We start from the raw sequence: 19,854 nt of genomic DNA, 5'->3' as shown, positions 1-19,854 counted from the left end.
GTACCATGCTGCATCTCGACCCACCGCAAGGGCTTGGGCGAGTTTAGTCCGGCCTCCTCCGGACATTGTGGCAGCACGTCCGCGACCATGTCCCACAGAGTGGGTATAACGGCCCAAGAGGCACGCAGTGTTAACTGACCGCAACACAAAACTCAGTGAGGAGAACATCTTCTTACCATACTGTTCGTACCTCTTGGATTCCCGATCGGGGGGAGCCGTCAGGAATGCGGTCTGGGAGTTAGAGGCCTGTATGACCAGGCTCTCGGGAGTGGGGTGGCTGGACAGGAAGCAGGGCGGTGGCGTCTGGCCACGTTATTATCTACAGGGGGACCTGTAGCGGGCCTGGACCAGGTGCCCAGAGGAACGTCAGACAAGGCCTCATTAAACGGCAACAGAGACTCTGAAGAGCTTGCTTGCAGTTTAAGGACCTCAGGGAGGAGGTTAGTCCTCACGGCCACGACGGGGAGTTCAAGCGATGAGGCCTCGGCCGCCCGCGTCAACACCACACTAAAGGCTGCCCCCTCCTCCGAAGCCACGGTAGGAGGGGAGACAAAACCAGTGTCTGGCGAAGTGTCCAAACCACTGGCATCCCCTAGCTCACCTGCCCAGTCCTGATAAGGCAGGCAATCACATGCCAGAGGGTCCTCAGACCCCTCCCACTCCGCCTCGCCACCCATCTCCTGGTACTCAGGGTCAAATGATGGGGCCGGGTCATAGAAGTAGAATTCTCCCATCAGCGTCGAGAGAGGAGTCGAGCGGCGCCGGATCGAGGGGAGGACCGGGGACAACGTCGTCCTGGGACGGCGCCGGGGGCGACACCCTGAGGGCCGGCGAGGTCGTAAGGTCGACCGGCGACGATCCGGTACCGAATCAAGCGGGGCCCTGAGGCGCCGGGACCGAAGTCGCAGACGGCGCCGGGGCCCAAGCACCCAGTCGGGGCCGCTGGTCCCTAAGGAACCCGACGGACGAGTGAGCGACCTCATGGCCATGAGGGAGGCGTCGATCTCCGGCGTCACGTTTTGCCAAGGGACCGGCAGGTATGGATCAGGCTGTGACGCCTGCGGCTCCGGCGGAGCCATGTCGCCCGGACCCCTGGCCGCGTCGCGCGAGCATCAGGGGGAGTCGGAAGAGCGATATCGATTCTTCGATTTCTTGTGCCTCTTACCGGAGGACTTGGAGCTCGAGGAATGGTGTCGATCCTCCGAGCCGTGATGACTCTGGCCCCGCGACCGGTCCCTCGACCTCCTTCCGGACCGGGACCTCGAGCGGCGTGGGGCAGACTGCCGGAGCTCGAGGCGCTTGCGGGACTGCTCCCGCCTAGCCTTCGATGTCAATGGCCGGCAGTCGGGGCACGACTTGTCATCGTGGTCGGGCCCCAGGCAATGAAGACACCGGTGATGGGGGTCGGTAACCGACATCAGTTAGCTGCAGTCGAAGCAGGGTTTGAACCAGGCATCCCTACCGGCACAGTCGGAGTCGTTCGACTTCGAAAAGTGATCAAAAATGATCGAAAAAGTTTAGTCAAAAAATTACTAAGGGTACCACTTTTTCCGGATCGGCGTTTGCTGGTGCAGAAAAAAGAATAACTGACGTCAGCGCGTGAGGGCGGTATCTAAGTACTCCGGCGACATCATCCTGGCGCCAATGACTGACGCGGAGCCGCAGACAACGCCTACCGACGCGCAAGGTTACTGCTACGCAAACGTTTCCGGATCCAGTCTGACGCATGAGGATATTCTAAGGTAAGGAATCTAATACTAACCTGTTTCTTTCAGATCCCTTGTATATAAAGCCAGAACTAACCAAGCATTGGAAATGCAATAGGTCTCGCATTAGAAAAGTTGGAGCTATTGGTCTTGTAAATGACAAATATTTTATTTATGTGTTTGTTTTTTAAATAGCTAAATTGATAGCTTTGTCATTTACAATGCCAATAGTTATAACTTTGGCGAATGTCAGTACTAAAGATTTTTCAAGCATTTAGGTGGCAACACATGCCCGCTTTGGCAACAAAAAAAAGTTAGGGTTTTGGGATTAACAGCAGAAGGATTAAAATACCAAAACATATCCCAAAGTGTTCAAAAATCAATAAATAGCAGCCAGTTCATAAGCAAAGTATAAGGGGTGGGGGTCCTGAATGGAGATCGGTCGCAGGGGTAGGCGAAGGCAGAATCTACGAGGATATTGAACAGGAAAATATCATTGTATGAGGGAAGCACGGTGGGGTGTGACAATGCAGGGTGGAAGCTAGGCTGAGCCTGCAAATTCATAACACAAGGCAAGCGGACAGGGTGTGGGCATATCAAATTCATTACATTTGCTGTTGTGTAATAATTGTGAAATTTTTACAACATTCTGCAAAATGTCATTTAATGCCAAACTGCCATTTTGCGCTTTATTTCGGCGTAAAATTGTAATGGACGTGAGGAAACATTTGGAGTTAAAAATAATATCACAAAAAATAACAGCATTTTAAGCCGCTGAACATATTCTGCTTGTTGTGATGTTCTCATGGGCTAATTTTTTTGCAGCGAACTGCGCATAATTATGCAACAAACGTAAAGCAAAAATACCCAAGATTATGCCTGCGTAACAGAACTGTCATCCCCCTGCCTGGAGTCCTGAAGTGTGCGGTATGGAGAAAGAAGCACACGTTCGAAGACCAAATCTCATGAGGAGCACCGTCGGCAGGCTAGGCTTTTAAGCAAACAGCCTCTGCATTCTGGGACTTGTAGTTTTGGAATTAACATTGAACCTGTCCTTCTGTAAACTTAAGACTTCAAAGAGCTGTTAAAACGTCAGAAATGCCATTATGTGTTACACATAACAATAACATGTGATCACTAAAGAGCAAGGCATGAGAGGGGTATGGACTGGATACGATAGCGCGTAAGAAGTGAACAAAGAGGCTGTTTGAGAAGACGGAAGGTCAGTCCTTACCCAGAAGGAAGAGGAGGGTGCAGGTCATTAGCAAGGGCCGCTGCAGCTTCATGGTTCGTCACTCTCGGATGCCTGCTCGAAGCTGCTGGCGGAAAGGGCTCGGGCCGTTCTGGGAGAATCTCTGCAGCCTCTGTGCCTGCTCGGCGGTGCAAGCGACCGATAACACAGAGGCAGAGAGACCTGAGCTGTGGGGGAGGAGGGTACTATGTTTTTACAAGAAAACAGAACAAGACGGAGGGAAGGAAGATAAGGGGAGGGGGGAGGAGAAATGCGACACGGCGGGCAGGGGAGGGGGCGGAGCGGGGAGAGGTGCGACACGGCAGGCAGGGGAGGAGAGTAGGAGGAGGAGGGGGAGGAGAGTAGGAGGAGGAGGGGGGGAGGAGAGTAGGGGAGGCACGGCCTAGCGGCCGTGCAATCAAGAAGTGAGGGGGCGGAGCTGGGGGAGGCTGTGACAGAGAGAGTAGGCAAGGCAGGCGGCTGGGGGCATGTGCACGCGCTTTTAAGCTCAATGCGCATGCGCATTGAGCTTAAATTTCTCGTGCACTGCAAGGAATCGCCACGATTCCTTGCAAGTTGGTTAAAGAGTGGATAAGCCCCCATAGTCTCGCAAGCTCGATGCGCATGCGCATCGACAGGCGAGACCTAAAAAGGGTATAACCCTTACCTCATAGGTCATTGGCAGAGTGGGGAGGATGGGCAGGGAGCTAATGAATCGGGAGGTTAGACTATGTCTCTACCAGAAATTAAGTTTCCAAAGGTAAGTAACTTTTACATCTGATACATCTGATGGAGACATCTCGCCGGAGATTCCTTAACTTTAGAACTAAAAACCCTAGCTATACCCCCCAGAGGGTCTGCGAACCAATACTACAAAAGTTCTCAAAGAGATCTAGCCAGTCATAACGAACAACCACCCAAATGTACGCAGGAATAGCAGAACAAGCGCTTGGCTTTTAACAGAATCCATGATCACTGTCACAGAACTTATAAATATTAAACAACCTTATAGGCCTGACAAATAACACTTGAAGGAAAAAGGGGAAAAAAACGAAACAACCATCTGTCAGTTTTTAGACATTAACCTCTATTCCCCAAGGGAAAAGAAAACTCGTTGACTAAAAGGGGTGAATGAAAGATAAAAGTCATGGTAAAATCCAAAAGACTCTCAGAACTCATTCCATTATACCAAGATGAATTAACACCAAAAGAAAGATGAACAATAATACCTTCATAATATTGAGGGGTTTCTTTTAACAAAATGACCACTCGAATGTTACATAAAGAACTGTAAAGAGGCTAAAATGACACTAATAGATTTAATATTTAAATACTTCCCACAAAGGTGTATCACCTGGACACATACATAATATATATATAAAATTGTGTCACAGTAGACTCAGAGTGGTCGGACACCACCTAGTGCATCGCTGGCTGACATTCACTGCAGGACCGCAGGTATCGACAAAGCCTGCATGGCCTTCAGTGTCATGGTCCGAAAGTCTAAACATGACTCCGAGTCGTAGGTCCGCTCAAAATACCAAGGTAAGCGAAAGAAAAAGGTAAAAACTATTTGTGCAGTACCAAAATAAATAAGGAAAAGACAAAACATTAAAAGGAAATATAACAAAATTAATACAGGTTAGCAACAAGTGCATACAACACTTGTGATACAAAACACAATTTGATCACAAGTCCACCTCAAGAAGTAACAGCCATGACTTCACAAGGACTTGTAGAGCAGAGTGAAAATAGATACACACCAACAAAAGACAGGTAGTATATAACCTCCAGACAGTTGCAAAAAGCACTGTGGGAGAATAACCAGAAGAGCTTCTTATGAAGCCTAAAAACCCCACCATAAATTTTATGATCGAAAACAGGTAAGGAAACTGCAACTAGAAGTCTCCATGAAATTGTTTCTGACACCACCTATCACAGAGCTTAAGCTACAGAGTTCACCCCATATGTTCAAGGAATGAGTAAATGAAATACTTATCCCTTCCACAATGGTGAAGGCAAATAACTTGTGTCTTCCAAAGAATATACAATAAACTGAGTTAACTCACAATTTCCCAAAAAGTGAAGTACATATAATATACATGTAGAAATGCAGTCCGCTCAGAAGGAGAAAACAAGCTACACCATAAAAACACGTAGTCCAAGAGGACTTTAATGAAGGATGAATCACAAGAACAAGTATTCAAAAGAATACAGAACGTAGGCCCTGAATCCACCATCGCCATAATAAATATGCACACAACAAGAGAAGTGAGGACATACTACGCTGATTACTCTAACAAGTAAAGACCAGATCGTCCCTATATACCAGACTTACCACTGGCATACCAAAATATTTTTATGAGAGACAACAAAAGGTCGAAACCATGCACATTTTAGCATATTGGACTACTTCAATTAAGACTGTGTCAGAAAATCTTCCATACAAGAAGATACGTCTCTTGAGCACCAAGCTCATCCTCTGAAGCCAAGGGACAAAGGTAAACTTCCCTGGTCATCTAAATCAATACCAGCCTAAACAAGCATTGAAAATGCAATAGGTCTCGCCTTTTATTAAGTTAAAGCCATTTGCTTTGCTATACAATACCATAAGCATGTTTAGCTTTGCAGATGGCGAGATGAGCCATCTTTGTCCATCTGGACGCGCATGCATTTAGCTTTGGCTGAATTGATTCCAAAAGGTCCTCTCCATGTGAGAGCAGCGCATGCGCTGCTTTCGCCAGGTGAGACCTACAAAGGGAAAAAACTGGTATGGAGAATAAAACATCTGTTCTCGCTAGACACCAAGAGGTCAAACCAACAACGGACATGTAAAAATGCCCTAACAAAGCATACTCGCTTTAAACGAAAAAGCCTACATCTCAAGTATAAAGACAAGTTACACCAGTAACAACAACGAAAAGCTATGACTCTGAAGATCTCAGTCTTTCACGGAAGTGTCTTAACGAGGCATCCCTTTCACTACCAAAAAGATGGGCACCATCAAATGGCATGTCAACCAAAGTCGACTGGACAGCTTCCAAGATACCGGAAATTGCTAACCAAGCCCTATGCCTTAATGCCACTTCTGATGCAATAGCCTGACCTACAGAGTTCGTGGTGTCCATACCACACCTTATGGTATGCACAGCAGCCTGCTGACCAACTTTAAACAAATCACCAATCTCCGAGCAAACATTATACAGAAGAGATGGTAACAAATTCTGTAGCAAATCCCATAAAGCATCAAAATATCACTCCAGCACACAAGATGTATTTGTGGTTCTCAAGGCTAAGCTTGTCGAAACAAAGATGTATTTAGCACATGCATCACAAGTCCTAGATTCCTTACCCACAGAAGTATTAGGAACAGAATCTAACATCCTGCGAAGACGTCGCAACCTGAGTGACCAAGCTACAGGTGGAAGGGTATCTATGAAGACACTGGGTCCCCAGGTGCAGGCAGGTGTCTAAGTGCAATATCTTGGCCCAGTGAGGCCTCTAACTCAGGTACCTTATAAAACATCAAAAGGGCCTCCCCAAACGGAAGAACAGGTTCTTCCACTGCCTGCCCCTGAAAAAATGATCTCGATTAAAGGGTCAGTGGACCGTCGCACCGTAGCAATTGACCAGTTTAAAACTGTAGCCACTTTCCTTAGCATGTCTGCAAAGGAGGAGAAAGCAACCCTGAAGCTGGAGAATAATCCAGGTCTCTAGCCTCTCCCAGAGCAGACAACCAACTCTCCTGCATTTAAGACAGACAAATTGCAAAAATGGGCTTAAAGGGCCCTGCCTCGATCGACACAGGCTGTCTTTCCAAAAACCTCTTCCTGAGAAGGAATCAAAACCTGCCTTTCCACCTCAGTCTGAATAGTCAACTCCACATCAGATGTCATGCGTTGCCTATGCGGTGGGGAAAAAAGGAACTTTGACGGCCGCAGGTAAAGTCAGTATCAGAGTCAGCTGATCGAGGACCGGCGTTGTAGGTCGAGATCCTGACGCGGTGAAGTCCGAGAAGGCAGCAACTTCAACTACCCCTTACCTTTTGACTTCCCTGGAGAAGGATGTCCTCCAGAGGGGCTCCGGCTCCTAGATCGACTCCGCTTTTCCCAAGACGACGTCGAGCGAGGCCGAGATGCTACTTTAAACGTCCCTCCTTTTACTACTTTGGTTTTATTTTCTGGTAGGAGCCACAATTTTTGGCGTTGTGGTGCTCACCTAAAGACCACATACAAATTGTATGCGGGTCCGTCACCGACTTATATCGGCTACAAGATCCACAAGGTTTGAAACCTGTAGACATCAGACAAAGGCACACTGTTCCAATGACACAAAGTGTTGAAGCAGGTCAAGAAAAAAAGTATACCAGAAAAATTGTTTCTCTGGATCCACCTTACGGCACGGAAAAGAAGAAACTGACGTTCATGTGCGGGAGGGGACTTGTATGGCTTCACTGACGTCATAACCAGAGTCTACATCATCACGGACAGTCCCCCGGTGTGCAGAGCTACTGCTGAAATATTTACAAATCCAGACTGGTGCCTGGGGAGAATTCAAAAGTTAAGGAATGTGCGGCTGAATGTCTCTACCAGATAAATTCTTTTAGTTGGGTGGGGGTCACTACCGGCCCTGAAAAGGGAAGGAAATGCAGAGCCGACCCAGGTACCTGCTCCCTGGAACAGGCCTCGAACGCTCTTGGTCTCGTCGCGTGACGGACGGGGCGAAGTCGAAGCTTCTTGTGGTGCCTCTAACCTGACCGCAACGACTTCGGGGAAGAGGACTTTGATTCCCCTGGATTGGTGCTCGGATCGTCCTCTCGACAGAGACCTGGAACACGATTAACGAGGCGACCTCCGTGGAGCTGGACGTCCGGAAGCGATCAGCTTTAGGGACTGCTCCCTCAAAGCCTTCTGCACCATGGCCCAATAATCGGAGCATGACTATGTTGTGGTCACGCTCCAATCACCAGAGACATACAAGTTGAGGGTCAGTGACCGACATGGCATGCTGGCAGGCACCACAAGACTTGAACCTAGAGGTCTTCTTGCTAGACATACTTAACACACCAAAAAGGCTTTGATAAAAAGTCGAAAAAACAGGGGGTAGCTCTGACGGATCTGCGCTGGCTGGCGCAGAAAGAAAAGAACTGACGTCAGCATGCCAGAGTGGCAGTTATATTGATGACACCGACATTATGACGCCGACAATGCCACGGGTACTGCTAAAAAAATCTTCTGGATCCAGCCTGACGCCTGGAAATTCAGAGGTAAGGAATCCGCGGGTACATATCTCTATCAGATTTAAAGTACAAAATAAGCTTATTTTTATAAAGTTGATGTGGATCTACTTTTTCAGTAGTGTCCATTATTGATGATGTGCAATAAATATCTTACACTCTTCTGCGTTAGGCCTAAGGCTGCTCGCCCACACTACTACTAATAGAGTACTCTAGGTTTTACATTGAGCCTTGTACACTTTTGGGGAACCCCTGGACTCTGTGTACGTTATAACCACCTAGTGGCATACCACATATAGAGCCAGCTTCCAACACAAGTATATCCCAATCCCCCTCCTCCTTGGTCGTTGGGGGGAGGACATTAGGTCTCGGATTTAATCTAGAGTAGGGGTTCCCTGTCTGAGTGAAAATCAATAATTTCCTTTGTTTTTACTAGTACTCTAGGCAATGGTAAACATAAATGGCTTATTAGCTTTACGAATCATTCCGCGCTGTTGGCGATAAATCCACATAAAGCAACCTGAGATAGGGAGTTCCAGAGATGCTTCAAGGAAATAATCTATAGTCGGCCTGTTCCGTCATCTATTTTGGTGGCCTGCGAGGTCTATATTTAGGCCTACCAAGTGACAGAGGGAAATAGAAGACTTTCCTCTTGAAGGCAAGCTTTTTGGTTGTGTCTCATTGGCTGCAGACACACCACCCCCATTCCATTATCACTCTAGTCCGTATGGACAGGGGGGATATATTATTTTCAAGGTGTGCTTGGATACTCACGCTAAATCCCAATATCAAGTTAATTTTTCAAGCATGTAAATGTACTGGGTGCCTTTGTCCCATAGTGTTCCCAACTGATGCAGATTTTGACCATTTTATGACTGTGTCCCAAGGACAGACATTAGCCCATTCCAAATCCCTGCCATTTGAAAACCATAAATCTTGTGAGAACAGTTAGGTCCATTACTGGTTTCTGACTGGAACGAAGACCTGCTGGACAGACTGTCAAACAAATGGTAGCCTTGCTGAATCAGATGATGAGACACTGAATACCTTTAGAAAAAAAAATTACTTTAGATAATATGGGTGGGACAGAAACCAATGAGCATCTGGGATGTTATAATTCAGATCAAAAACTCAGGCAGAAACTTCAGTGAGCTATCCCAGTTGAACCTTGAGCTGCAGACAATAAAAGAGAATGAGATTAGCAGGACAGATTAGCTACATGGTGCAGTTATCACCTAAAGTAGGCATAACCAACCAATACTCTATCACAGTTCTCCTCAACTGTATCTTCCACTTGCACCCCAAGTTGCATCAAATATGGTACCCTTTGGAAGAGTGATGCATGTATGGAACATGAATGATGATTACGGTTTACTTTAGACACATTATAAGAGGGAGTCTGAAGGCTTTACAGGATGGAGTATGCGTACAGCCTTGTAGCTTAGGCCTTGACAGGTGGGACGCATATGAGGGATGTTAGAGCCTCGTTTCCAATCAGCAGAAAACCACATAGTGCTGACATCTCTACAAAAACGGTTGGGTTCACAGCTTTGCTAATAGCTTTACCAGTATACTGCAATAGGAAACCATGCATAATGAGGTGTCTATCCTGTTCACCAAAGCTGTCAAACCGAGTTCCAGTTCTCAATTTCAAATTTGCTGTGCAAACCAATAGTGAACAAATGTTGTACTCTCAAACTTGAGTACATAAGCATCACTTTCTCCTGGGAGAAGCCGCACTCATAACCAATTCAAGCTCCTGCAACATACTTAAGGACATGTGGAAGGTACCAAGCTTAAAAAGTCGAAAAAAGAAGCAGCAAGGGAAAGGGGACCACCAGGATGGGAGGCATAACAGTCCACTGCATTTTCAATCTCTATAAGCCTACTTTCCTTCATAGTGAATAGAAAACTAGGCACTCCATTTTTTGTCAATCTCTCAACTGCTGTATGACAGTCACCTAGCTCATGGATAATAGAAATACAGCAGAAGTTGAAGAAACAGAGTTGCACAGAAACATTAGACAGGAAAACCGCTACTATTTTCAGTTTAAAAAAAAGTAGAATTTAAAGATAAAAAAAAATACAGGTTTTGTTTTTTCATGACTGCTTCTCTGTCAAAGAAGGGGCAGAAAAGAATTTCACAAAAGTAAAAGTTGATGTATTTTCTATTTTACCTTTCTTAGCCACTTCCATCTCTTCTTCAGTCCAGCGTGATGTTTCTACTGGCTCAGCAGAGGCTGAAAACACAAGCAATTTATCCCATGAGATAATTTAATAATTGTTCATATATAAATTCTGCATTGAAACCGCTTATAATCCAGTTACACAAACACCCTATGCTTAGACGAGCTTGCAGAAGGAAAGACTGCCTTTTTGCTTTATGTACAAGACAATTGTTCAGGCCTAATGCTAGTTGTTAATCTAAAATACTCCACAGAAGCACAGAGCAAGTACAACAAGCATTTGCAATGCAATCGGTCTCACATTATTGAAAGTTAGAGCCATTAATGCTACAAATTACAATGTTTCTTAGTTATGCTTTTTATTGTGCAGTGGAATTATCATTTGACCTAGCTAAAGAGATAGGAAAGAGAGGAAAGTAATAAAAGAAAATCCACATAGCAAGGTAGGGGTGCAGTACCATAGACTTATCAGTTATCCCTCTAGAGTTCTAAAGGGACGTCTACTAGACACATAGGGTACTGCAACCTTAATGCAGCTTACTAAAGGATGTTGTTTCAGCATTGTTTTCTCTTGAATGCAGTATCAGAGGCACAATGCTTAAATGTTTATATGAAACAGCAAATTTAATGCAAGTGTTCCCAACTGTCCACCCTGTGCACTGGACTCTAAACTATTCGAAATTGTGGGTGTCGCTTCGATGTCACGCTGGCTTTTCTGCATACCCTTTCTTTAGTGGGGTAGTGCTCTCAAACATATAGCATGCACCAGATAACACAATTTATGTTGTTTGAGGGCACACGCATCAACCAAAATACTGGTCGCAAATGGGCCGATTCGCAGAATCGTCCCATTTGCGACCAGTATTTATGCATTTAACCCAAATGCAAATTCGAAAAATACGTAATCGCAATTACCTATTTTGCAAATGCATTTAGGGAATCACAATTTGAGATACCCTAAATTCTATGCAGGAAGCATGGAAAAATTGCGACCCTGCTTCAAGGATTTGCAAATATCCACCAACTTCAAGTTGGTGGCAATTTGCAAATCCTTAGAAAAATGCTATTTTTTGCATTTTTTTAAGGGCCATGTGGCGTACAAACATACCCTTAGGGCATATATGTGCACCACATGTGCAGACTTACCTGTATTGGGGTGCATCAGGGTGGCCTCTTGGCCCCCTATCACCCTTGCAAATTGCGAACGCAATCCCATTAATTCCTATGGGCCTCTGGGCCCATAGGAATGAATGGGAAGCCATTCCTTAATTGCGAATCACAGTTTGCAAATCGCAATTAAGGAATGTTAAGGAGTCGCAAAAATATTTGCGAATCCTTCATGCATAGGTATTTGTGATTACCAAATAGCAAATCCTTACAATTTGCTATTTGGAAATCGCAATTGATTACCTTGATGCATGTGCCTCTTGGAGACCAGTGCCACAGTTTTTACGAACACACATGCTTCTTTGCACACACTCCCTACGTGTGCACTACTACTGCAGTGTCTGTGCTTGAAACAATGTGCACTACCCAGCCACTTGCCTCATGCCAGCTTGCAGAATAAACACAACAGCCTTGTTGCTTGGTCATAGAAAGCACACGACTGGTTGGTGTGTGCCGTCCCTCTGAACGTGCCTAAGTAGGTTCTTCACCGATTCACTCTGCATCTGGACTCCCCATATTCCATAAACAACAAGCAATGGAAATGCAATAGGTCTCGCATTTGTTGGAGCTGGAGCTATTGGAATTGTAAATGGCAATGTTTTTATTTATCCTTGGGGTTTTATACAGCGCGAACTTAACACCCTCAGTTGTGAACTTCGATTCATCAAAGTTTTGTGAGCCCTGAAATTTGCACAAGTAAAGTGCTAATAGTATAAATATTGGCACTGTTTAATAAACGAAGCCACTGCAATACAAGAGCAAAGGTGAGCGAGTGACTGCTTCTGGGTTAACGAAGTTGCTTACAGTCACTGCCTGTTAACCCTTTGCATGCTCATGACGGAGCCGCTCCGTCATGAGCCACGGTTGCGCTGTCCTCATGACGGAGCGGTTCCATCATGGCCCTGCCGCCGCGCCTGCGCGGCGCGTTCTATTGAGCGGGCGGGGCCATGACGGAACCGCTCCGTCATGAGCACAGCGCAACCGCAGCTCGTGACGGAGCGGCTCCGTCACGAGCATGCAATAGCCGCTCTGCCCCCGCCGCCCCCGCGCTGCGGCGGAATTGCCGCCGCAGCGAAGGGGTTAAAGCTCGCAGGCCCGCTACTACGAGTTTATCAAACTTAATGCTATGGTTTCTTATGTTATGCTATGCAATGCTATGTTATGCTATGCAATGCTATGTTTTTTGCGTTTTGTTATGCTATGCCATGTTTTGTTATGCTTTGTTTTGTTATGCTATGCTTTGTTTTGTTATGCTATGCTTTGTTATGCTATGCTATGTTGTGTTGTGTTTTGCTATGCTTTGTTTTGTTATGCTTTGTTATGCTAATGCTATGTTTTGTTATGCTATGCTATGTTTTGTCATGCTATGCTATGCTTTGTTGTGTTTTGCTATGCTATGCTTTGTTTTGTTATGCTATGCTATGTTTTGTTTTGCTATCCTATGCAGAATATAAGCCCGTTTTGAAGATTATTTTACTTAACAATTGATTTCACTGACAGTGAAACTTGAAATGGAGCACAAGGATGGTATTCAATTAAAACCTAAAGACATGGGACCAAAAAGTGTGGTGTGGTGCCTGTGTACTGTGGGTATCAACACAGAACCAGGGAGATACTGCAAGTTGGTTCTTCTGACTCTTAGGACTTGCTATAAAACCGGAAGAGACGTCTCCAGTATACACTGACAGGAGTCCCATCAAGCTGACAGCAATTCCATGGTTTGAGTTTCCAATTAAATGGGCTGAGAGATGGGCTGAGAAACTCCCCGGGAGTACACTGCAATGTGAATTTTAAAGTGCTAAAGGACATGGGAAACTTGCAGTGATGCGTGTAGTAACTATTTGCTAAACCAAGGATGCCTGTATCAGAGTTGCACTTGCTGGGTGGGTGGGTGTCTGGTGACGTCTGTGTTAGTGTGCACTGATGCCCAATGTGTTGCACCTGTTGTGAAACGATTAACAAAAAAATAATTCAAAAATGCCTCAACGACTGGATTTGACAGTGCTTGATGATGGCTTCGGTTAGTACTGGGCCTTCCTTACACTGCGTAGCCATTGTATTTTGGGCCCTAGTGAAAGGACCAAAATGGGCGTCCAGATGTTTTCATCACGTAGTACAGCAATAAGCAGGGTTCAGCGAGCCTCTCTGGCCCCTGGGCACCGGTGCCACTGCACCTGCTGCACCAATAGAAGCTAGGCCGGCATATGCTACAAAAGTCTGTTTTCACCCTGTGAGGAGCACCCCTCCCTGGCGGGGTGGTCTACGCAGCTCTTGAACGTGCCGGAGTAGATTTTACCCACTCCCAATAAAAAGCTACGCTGAATGTTTCTGCCAGCAGTACTTCAGGGCTTCTCTGCGATGTGGACCTTTTATTTTATTTTATTTGCGGATTTATATCATGCTCGAATCGACTCCTGAAGGAGTATCTCTGAGCCCTAAGAACACCACAAGCACAATCAGGGAGAATATTTGAGAAGAGTTAGTTTTGAAACAGGAAAGTTTTAAGCTTTTTCCTGAACAGCAGATGTTCTGGGCATTGCCTGAGCGCCAAGGGAAGTTTGTTCCATAACGTGGGCCCGACCACTGATCGAGCTTTACCTCCCTGTCTGGCCTTCTTTGCATGAGGCACACGCAATGGAAGCTGGTTACTAGACCTGAGGGAGCGAACAGGATTATAGGGTACAAATTTGTCTCTCAAATATGAGGGACCTAGTCCGTTGAGACTCTTGAGAATTAGACAACACGTCTTAAACTTGATCCTTTGGCGAACCGACAACCAATGTAGCTTGTCCAAAAGAGATTTGGACGAAGATCTAGGGGGGGCGTTCAAACCAGCCTGGCAGCAGTATTCTGCACAACTTGGAGTTTGGCTAATACTCCCTCATTTGCCGATAACAACAACCCATTACAATAGTCAAGACGACTAAGGATGAGAGCCTGCACCAATGTTTTCCTGGTAGAGTCAGGAAGCAAGGGAAACACTTTGTGTAACAGGCCTATCAAGTGAAAACAGGAGCCCACAATGTGGTTACCATGCTGCTTCAGCTAGAGATCCTGATTCAATCGTACTCCCAAGTTCTTCACGACCTGTTTGGGGTCAGAGATTGGCCCAAGATCTTGTGGCCACCAGTCCGGGGTCCATAGGATTTTGGCCTCCCCGAAGAGCATGACTTCAGTTTTACCTACATTACATTGTAGGCAGTTCGATGACATCCACTGGGCCACAGCGTTCATACCCTCGGAGAAGGAGGTTTTAACCTCGGTGGTGAGAGACTTGAAAGGAAAAAGGAGCTGTGTGTCATCCGCGTATGACACTGGGATGAAACCAAAAGCTCTCATAATTCTAGCCAGGGGGGCCACATAGATGTTAAAGAGAGTCGGGCTCAAACAAGAGCCCTGTGGCACCCCTTGGTGATCTCTACCACCACCGAGCGAAACGCGCCCATGGTGACACATTGGGTGCGGTTGGATAAAAAGCTCCTTAACCAGGCCAGTGCTTTGTTCTCAAGACCGATGTTTGCGAGCCGTCCAATCAAGATTTTATGGGACACAGTATCAAACGCAGCCGATAAGTCTAACAGTATCAGGACAACGGAATAACCCCTGTCCTGATACATATGCAGATCGTCCGTGACTGACAGTAATGCTGACTCCGTACTGTATTTCGGTCTAAAGCCGGATTGAGAATAATCCGGGCCACCTGTTCGATAAAGTTCGATAGATGTCTATTCACATGTTTTTCTGTGAGTTTACTTAAGAATGGGAGCAAAGATATCGGTCTGAGATTGGGCAGTTCCGTCCAGGCAAATGTAGAGTTTTTCCGAATGGGTCTTACCAGAACCTTTTTCCACCCCCTAGGAACCTCGCCTTCAGCCAATGAAAGATTCACAAGTCGCTGGTGTAGGAGAGTAGGGTCTGCAATCCGATGGTCACCCCCGATTTTTGCTTTTTGCTTCACTGGTTTACGACTTTCCCTGGCTGTGGGCCTGCTAATCAGACCCACAGCGTAGCTGTTCTCTCTAAATTGACAAGCATGTACCTTAGGTGCATTTACCAATTGGTACTGGGCCCCCTTATCAGTCCCTGTACAGCATACCTTTGGTATCCAGGGCATAGGTGTACCCAGGGCCTACCAGGGGCTGCAGCATGTATTATGCCACCCCTGGCCATCCAAAACTGACACAACTGGCTGCACGACAGCTGGGGCAAGGTGGTGTAATCACCCTTTGCTTTAGGTGTAGTTTCTCTATATCTAACCCTAAAATGGACACATATATTCCTATCAGTCACTCCTATGGCAGGCCTTATTAATCCTGATGGCAGAGTGCTTGGAATTATGTGAGATGGTGCTCTGGCATGAGCTGAGCCCGTTTGCAGCTTGAGGAACCAAGTCCTAATAGCTGTTCCATGATAACGCTATACCATATACTCTTAAGTGCATTATGAACCTCGCAGTCAAATGCTAACTTTGGTATAACATTATCAAAACATGTCGAGTAAGGTGTCATACGAATTGGAATACTAACCCCTCGCCAATTCTGGCGACGGGGTTACCATTCCACCCTTCTAGAGGGACACGACATGTATGTAACTGTGAACCCCGGTTAAAGTTAACTCGAGCCTCAGCATCACAAAATGGATGCTGCCACCACAGACACAAGTATGACCTCCTGCTGCTGGGAGTCCTTCCAGCGAGGGAGGCTGAGACAAAGGGTTTCCTGCCTTGGGAGGTGCTAGCACCACCCCAGACAGGATTTTGTGCATTAGGTAGGACAGGGCTCAAAGGAATGAGACATGCCTGGGGCACACAAGGTGCCCTGTGCATACACCGGTCAGAACCAGTTCCTGGGGCACTCCAGCCCCAGAGCTGGCGCAAGATCGGACAAAGGAAAGGGGGTGTAACCACCCCCCCTTCCTGGTCCCACCCAGAGGAGGGACCTAGTCGTAGTGCAGCCCCCTTTAGCCGAATAAAGGTAGGAGCTGGTCCCATTCCAAATCAGATTATCCTGAACAACTTCCCAAGAAGAAACTCTGGACTTCGACGTTCTGCTCCACAGAAGACTGAAGATATCTCCCTTGTGGGCAAGGAGTGTCCACCCTGCACCAGCAGGCACCATGAGCGTACAGCGGCTTCCCTTTGTCGTCTTCCTGCAAGGATCCAGACTTCAGAGCCCGACGAGACCCGGATTCCCAGACCTCTCCGACCTCTACCCACATCTGCAGCACAGCTGAGACCCGTGGTTGCGACGAGACACGTGGGACCGGCCATCTTGGAAGAAGCAGCACTTCGCTCCAGCACGACTTCAGAGGCATCCTCGTCCAAGTGCTTTGGGGACTGAGAAGCCCCGACCCCGAGCAGCTCCTACATCGAAGATCAGCCCTCCAGCATCCACGAGATCTACGTGGGGCCCTTCTGCCTGTTTGCTGCTCGACGCGTTGTCTGGTCACTTGCCGGCTGGCTTGTGACCTCCTAGACGACGAACTCCGACAACTTTGCTGCTGGTCTGGTTGCTCCAGACTGGCCCTTGCTCCCTTCCAAAAGAGGAGCATCCCGGACCCTCCTGGTCCACTCCAGATGCCGTTTCCACTCACCGCGTGGGGTGCCTTTGCCAAGGCCTGTTGAAACCGAATCCGGAAACGACACCACCGACAGCGAGAGCCTGCGTCGGACAGCTCATGCCTCCATCCTGGTCGTCGAAGACACCACCTGGTCCACGTGGCTGCAGAGACAAGCTTCCACCTTCACCTGATCGCGATGACGACATCTGGTTCCACTCCTGGTTCCACTCCAGTCACTGGCTAGTGACTTTGAACATTGTCCCCTCTGCTTTCAGGTTCTTCTCTTCACTGATCCACCCTTAGATCACACCGGACATCTTCCTCCTGACCGCCTGCAGCATCTTTTCCTCCAGGCTCCATAGACTTCAACGCCGGAACCCGACACGACTTGGCACCTTTTGCACCCGCAGCCTGTGGGTGAGGTAACACGAGCATTTCGGTGCTCAAGGGTAGCTTGACTCTCCTAGTGTCCAGTTCCACAGTCGTTTTAGTCCTATCTAGTCAGGGACGTCCGTACTCCTCTTTTCTTTAAACTGTACTGTCCATAGACGATTGTACGCATCTCGCGTGTGAGTTAACACTCTGCACACACGCTCCGTGGGCCTCCTATTACTTACCTCCAGTTAGGGTAGTGTGGTTCCAGCGATCCTACAGCCTCTGGACAGCTCCATTCCTTTGATTGACTTCCGCATTCCACTTATTTAGTATATGGTTTGTTGCGCCCCTCAGGCGTTCTTGTAAATACTGTGCGAACTCGTATTTCCTTTTGAGTATTGTCATGTGCTTAGCCCTCTGACCTCATAGAGAGTTCAGAGGTGTATGTTAGTTAATAAATATCTGTTTATTTTCATAACAACCTGTGTGGTGTCCTTTCACTTGGTATTCAAGGGGTTATATGTGGTAAAACAGCTGGCTTCACATGCCATTCAGAGTTTAGCCTAAAGACTGCTTTTGTCCACGCTACTAGGATAGCTGGTCTATAAGGTTGACTTACAACCAATCACCATAAGTGTTTTTTGGACTGATAAAAGGTGATCACTAGAATTAGTGAGCATCATATATCAGGCCAACTTCTCACAGCTGGATCCCAGGGCCCAGTGTACTGCCAACCACAGGCATTATTCTGGCTGGGATGGTATCAGATGGACAGCCACTCTTAATCTGGCTCATTAAAATTTCTACCTCTTCTAAAGAAATGGGAGGGAATATAACGAGGGTGAGAGTCGCAGAGTTGGATTCTTCCACGACTTGTAGTCGTGTTGCATCTCCACTAAAAGACGGATCAGAGTTAATGATATTTTCATATATCCTATCTATCTTATCAGTAAAGAACTGAGAAATTTCGTCACACAATTGCTGTGATGCTAACTCCGAGCTCTCACAAGCCACGGGCTTGACAAAGGACTGCATAATTTGATATAAGTCCCTCGGAGCATTACCAGCAGCTGTGAGTTGGGACGCAATGTGATTCTTGCGCGCCCCTCGAATGGCTTTATGATAGATGGGAAGGACCTTCCAGTAACGGTTCTTATCGTCATCCAGATGGGATGATCTCCATATCTTTTCAAGTTTTCTGGCGACTTGTTTCAGGGACCTTAAATGCTCCGAAAACCATACATCCTGCTTATGTGCCGGACATGGTTTAAACAGTTTTAGGGGGACAATGGTATCCACCGCAGTAGTGATTGCCCATTCATACTTAGTTAGAGCCGAGCCACCTCAATGCCCTCGATAGGAATAATGGGGGGTTCAGCAAACCTCTCATTGAAGGCTTTTAGGGTTATTTTATGCCATTGTCTCCGTCTAATAGGCAGTGCCAAAGGATGTGAAGGTAATTTGCAAATATTAGGAGTGTAGAGTTCCAAAATGAAATGATCTGTCCAGTTGACCTGTGTCAGAGGTAGGCAGTTAATCATGGGGGAATTGGAAAGGATTAGGTCCAGGGTATGTGTGCCTGATGCGTCGGACCAATGTTCGCCTGCGTTAGGCCCAGTAAAGACAGGTCAGTCGATGACGACTGCACCTCTCTACACTCCTTTAGTCCACTATGAACATTAAAATCCTCCAGAAGTATAAAATCACTGTCTAAATTGACATACGGAGCCAGCGCCTCCACTAGCGAATTAGAAAAGTTTGCACATGGACCGGGAGGGCGATACACCAATGCCCCTTTCCGGCTGACCTTAGACGAGATGTTAATTTTAAAGATCAGTAATTCCAAATTCGGGGTACAATATTCATCTAGAATGGAGAAATCCATTTCCTGCCTATGGACAATAGCTATCCCTCCCCCTATTTTGATGGGACGATCTAGTCTGACTATTTTATAGCCGTTCGGGATCCCTAAGGTAATGGCAGGGACCGAATGAGGTTTCAGCCATGTTTCTGTTAAGAAGCATAGGTCAGGTTCTACTGATGAAATTAGTTCCCATACCTCTGTAAAATGCTTTGGCAATGATCTAATATTGCAAAGCAAATTCTTGAAACCTAATAGCATATTAGCGCCCACCCCTCTTGTTGGTGCCTGATGAGTAACAGGAACCTCATCAAGTTGGGCCTGAAACAGAGTCTGGCAATGAAGACAAGAGAAAGGGCCCTCCGGATAGGAATCCACCTCCCTTAGGCAGCCCACCTGGGAGAAAGTCCGCAAGCCTAAAAGTACTTGTGAGGAGTAACTCACCCGAGTGATAGGATGACAGCCTGGGTCAACAAATGTAAGTGCCATGGCCCCTAGCCCCGTCCGGTCGCGGACGGGCGCAGACGGGCTTC

At 46.8% G+C, this 19,854-nt stretch overlaps 1 protein-coding gene across 20 annotated transcripts in view; it reads right to left on the bottom strand.

The window, feature by feature from the left end:
- NCOR1 (nuclear receptor corepressor 1) overlaps positions 1-19,854 on the bottom strand; it is a 1,907,529-nt gene that overhangs the window by 1,061,436 nt on the left and 826,239 nt on the right. For all 20 annotated transcript variants that reach the window (XM_086955042.1, XM_086955041.1, XM_086955040.1 and 17 more), the window contains one exon: positions 10,351-10,413. In XM_086955042.1, the coding sequence (XP_086811168.1) occupies positions 10,351-10,413 (63 nt within the window). The remainder of the gene's footprint in view (positions 1-10,350; positions 10,414-19,854) is intronic.

This window comes from Lissotriton vulgaris, chromosome 2_1 (genome assembly GCF_964263255.1).
Source record: "Lissotriton vulgaris chromosome 2_1, aLisVul1.2, whole genome shotgun sequence".
NCBI lineage: Eukaryota > Metazoa > Chordata > Amphibia > Caudata > Salamandridae > Lissotriton > Lissotriton vulgaris.
This window is presented reverse-complemented; position numbering and strand designations above follow the sequence as displayed.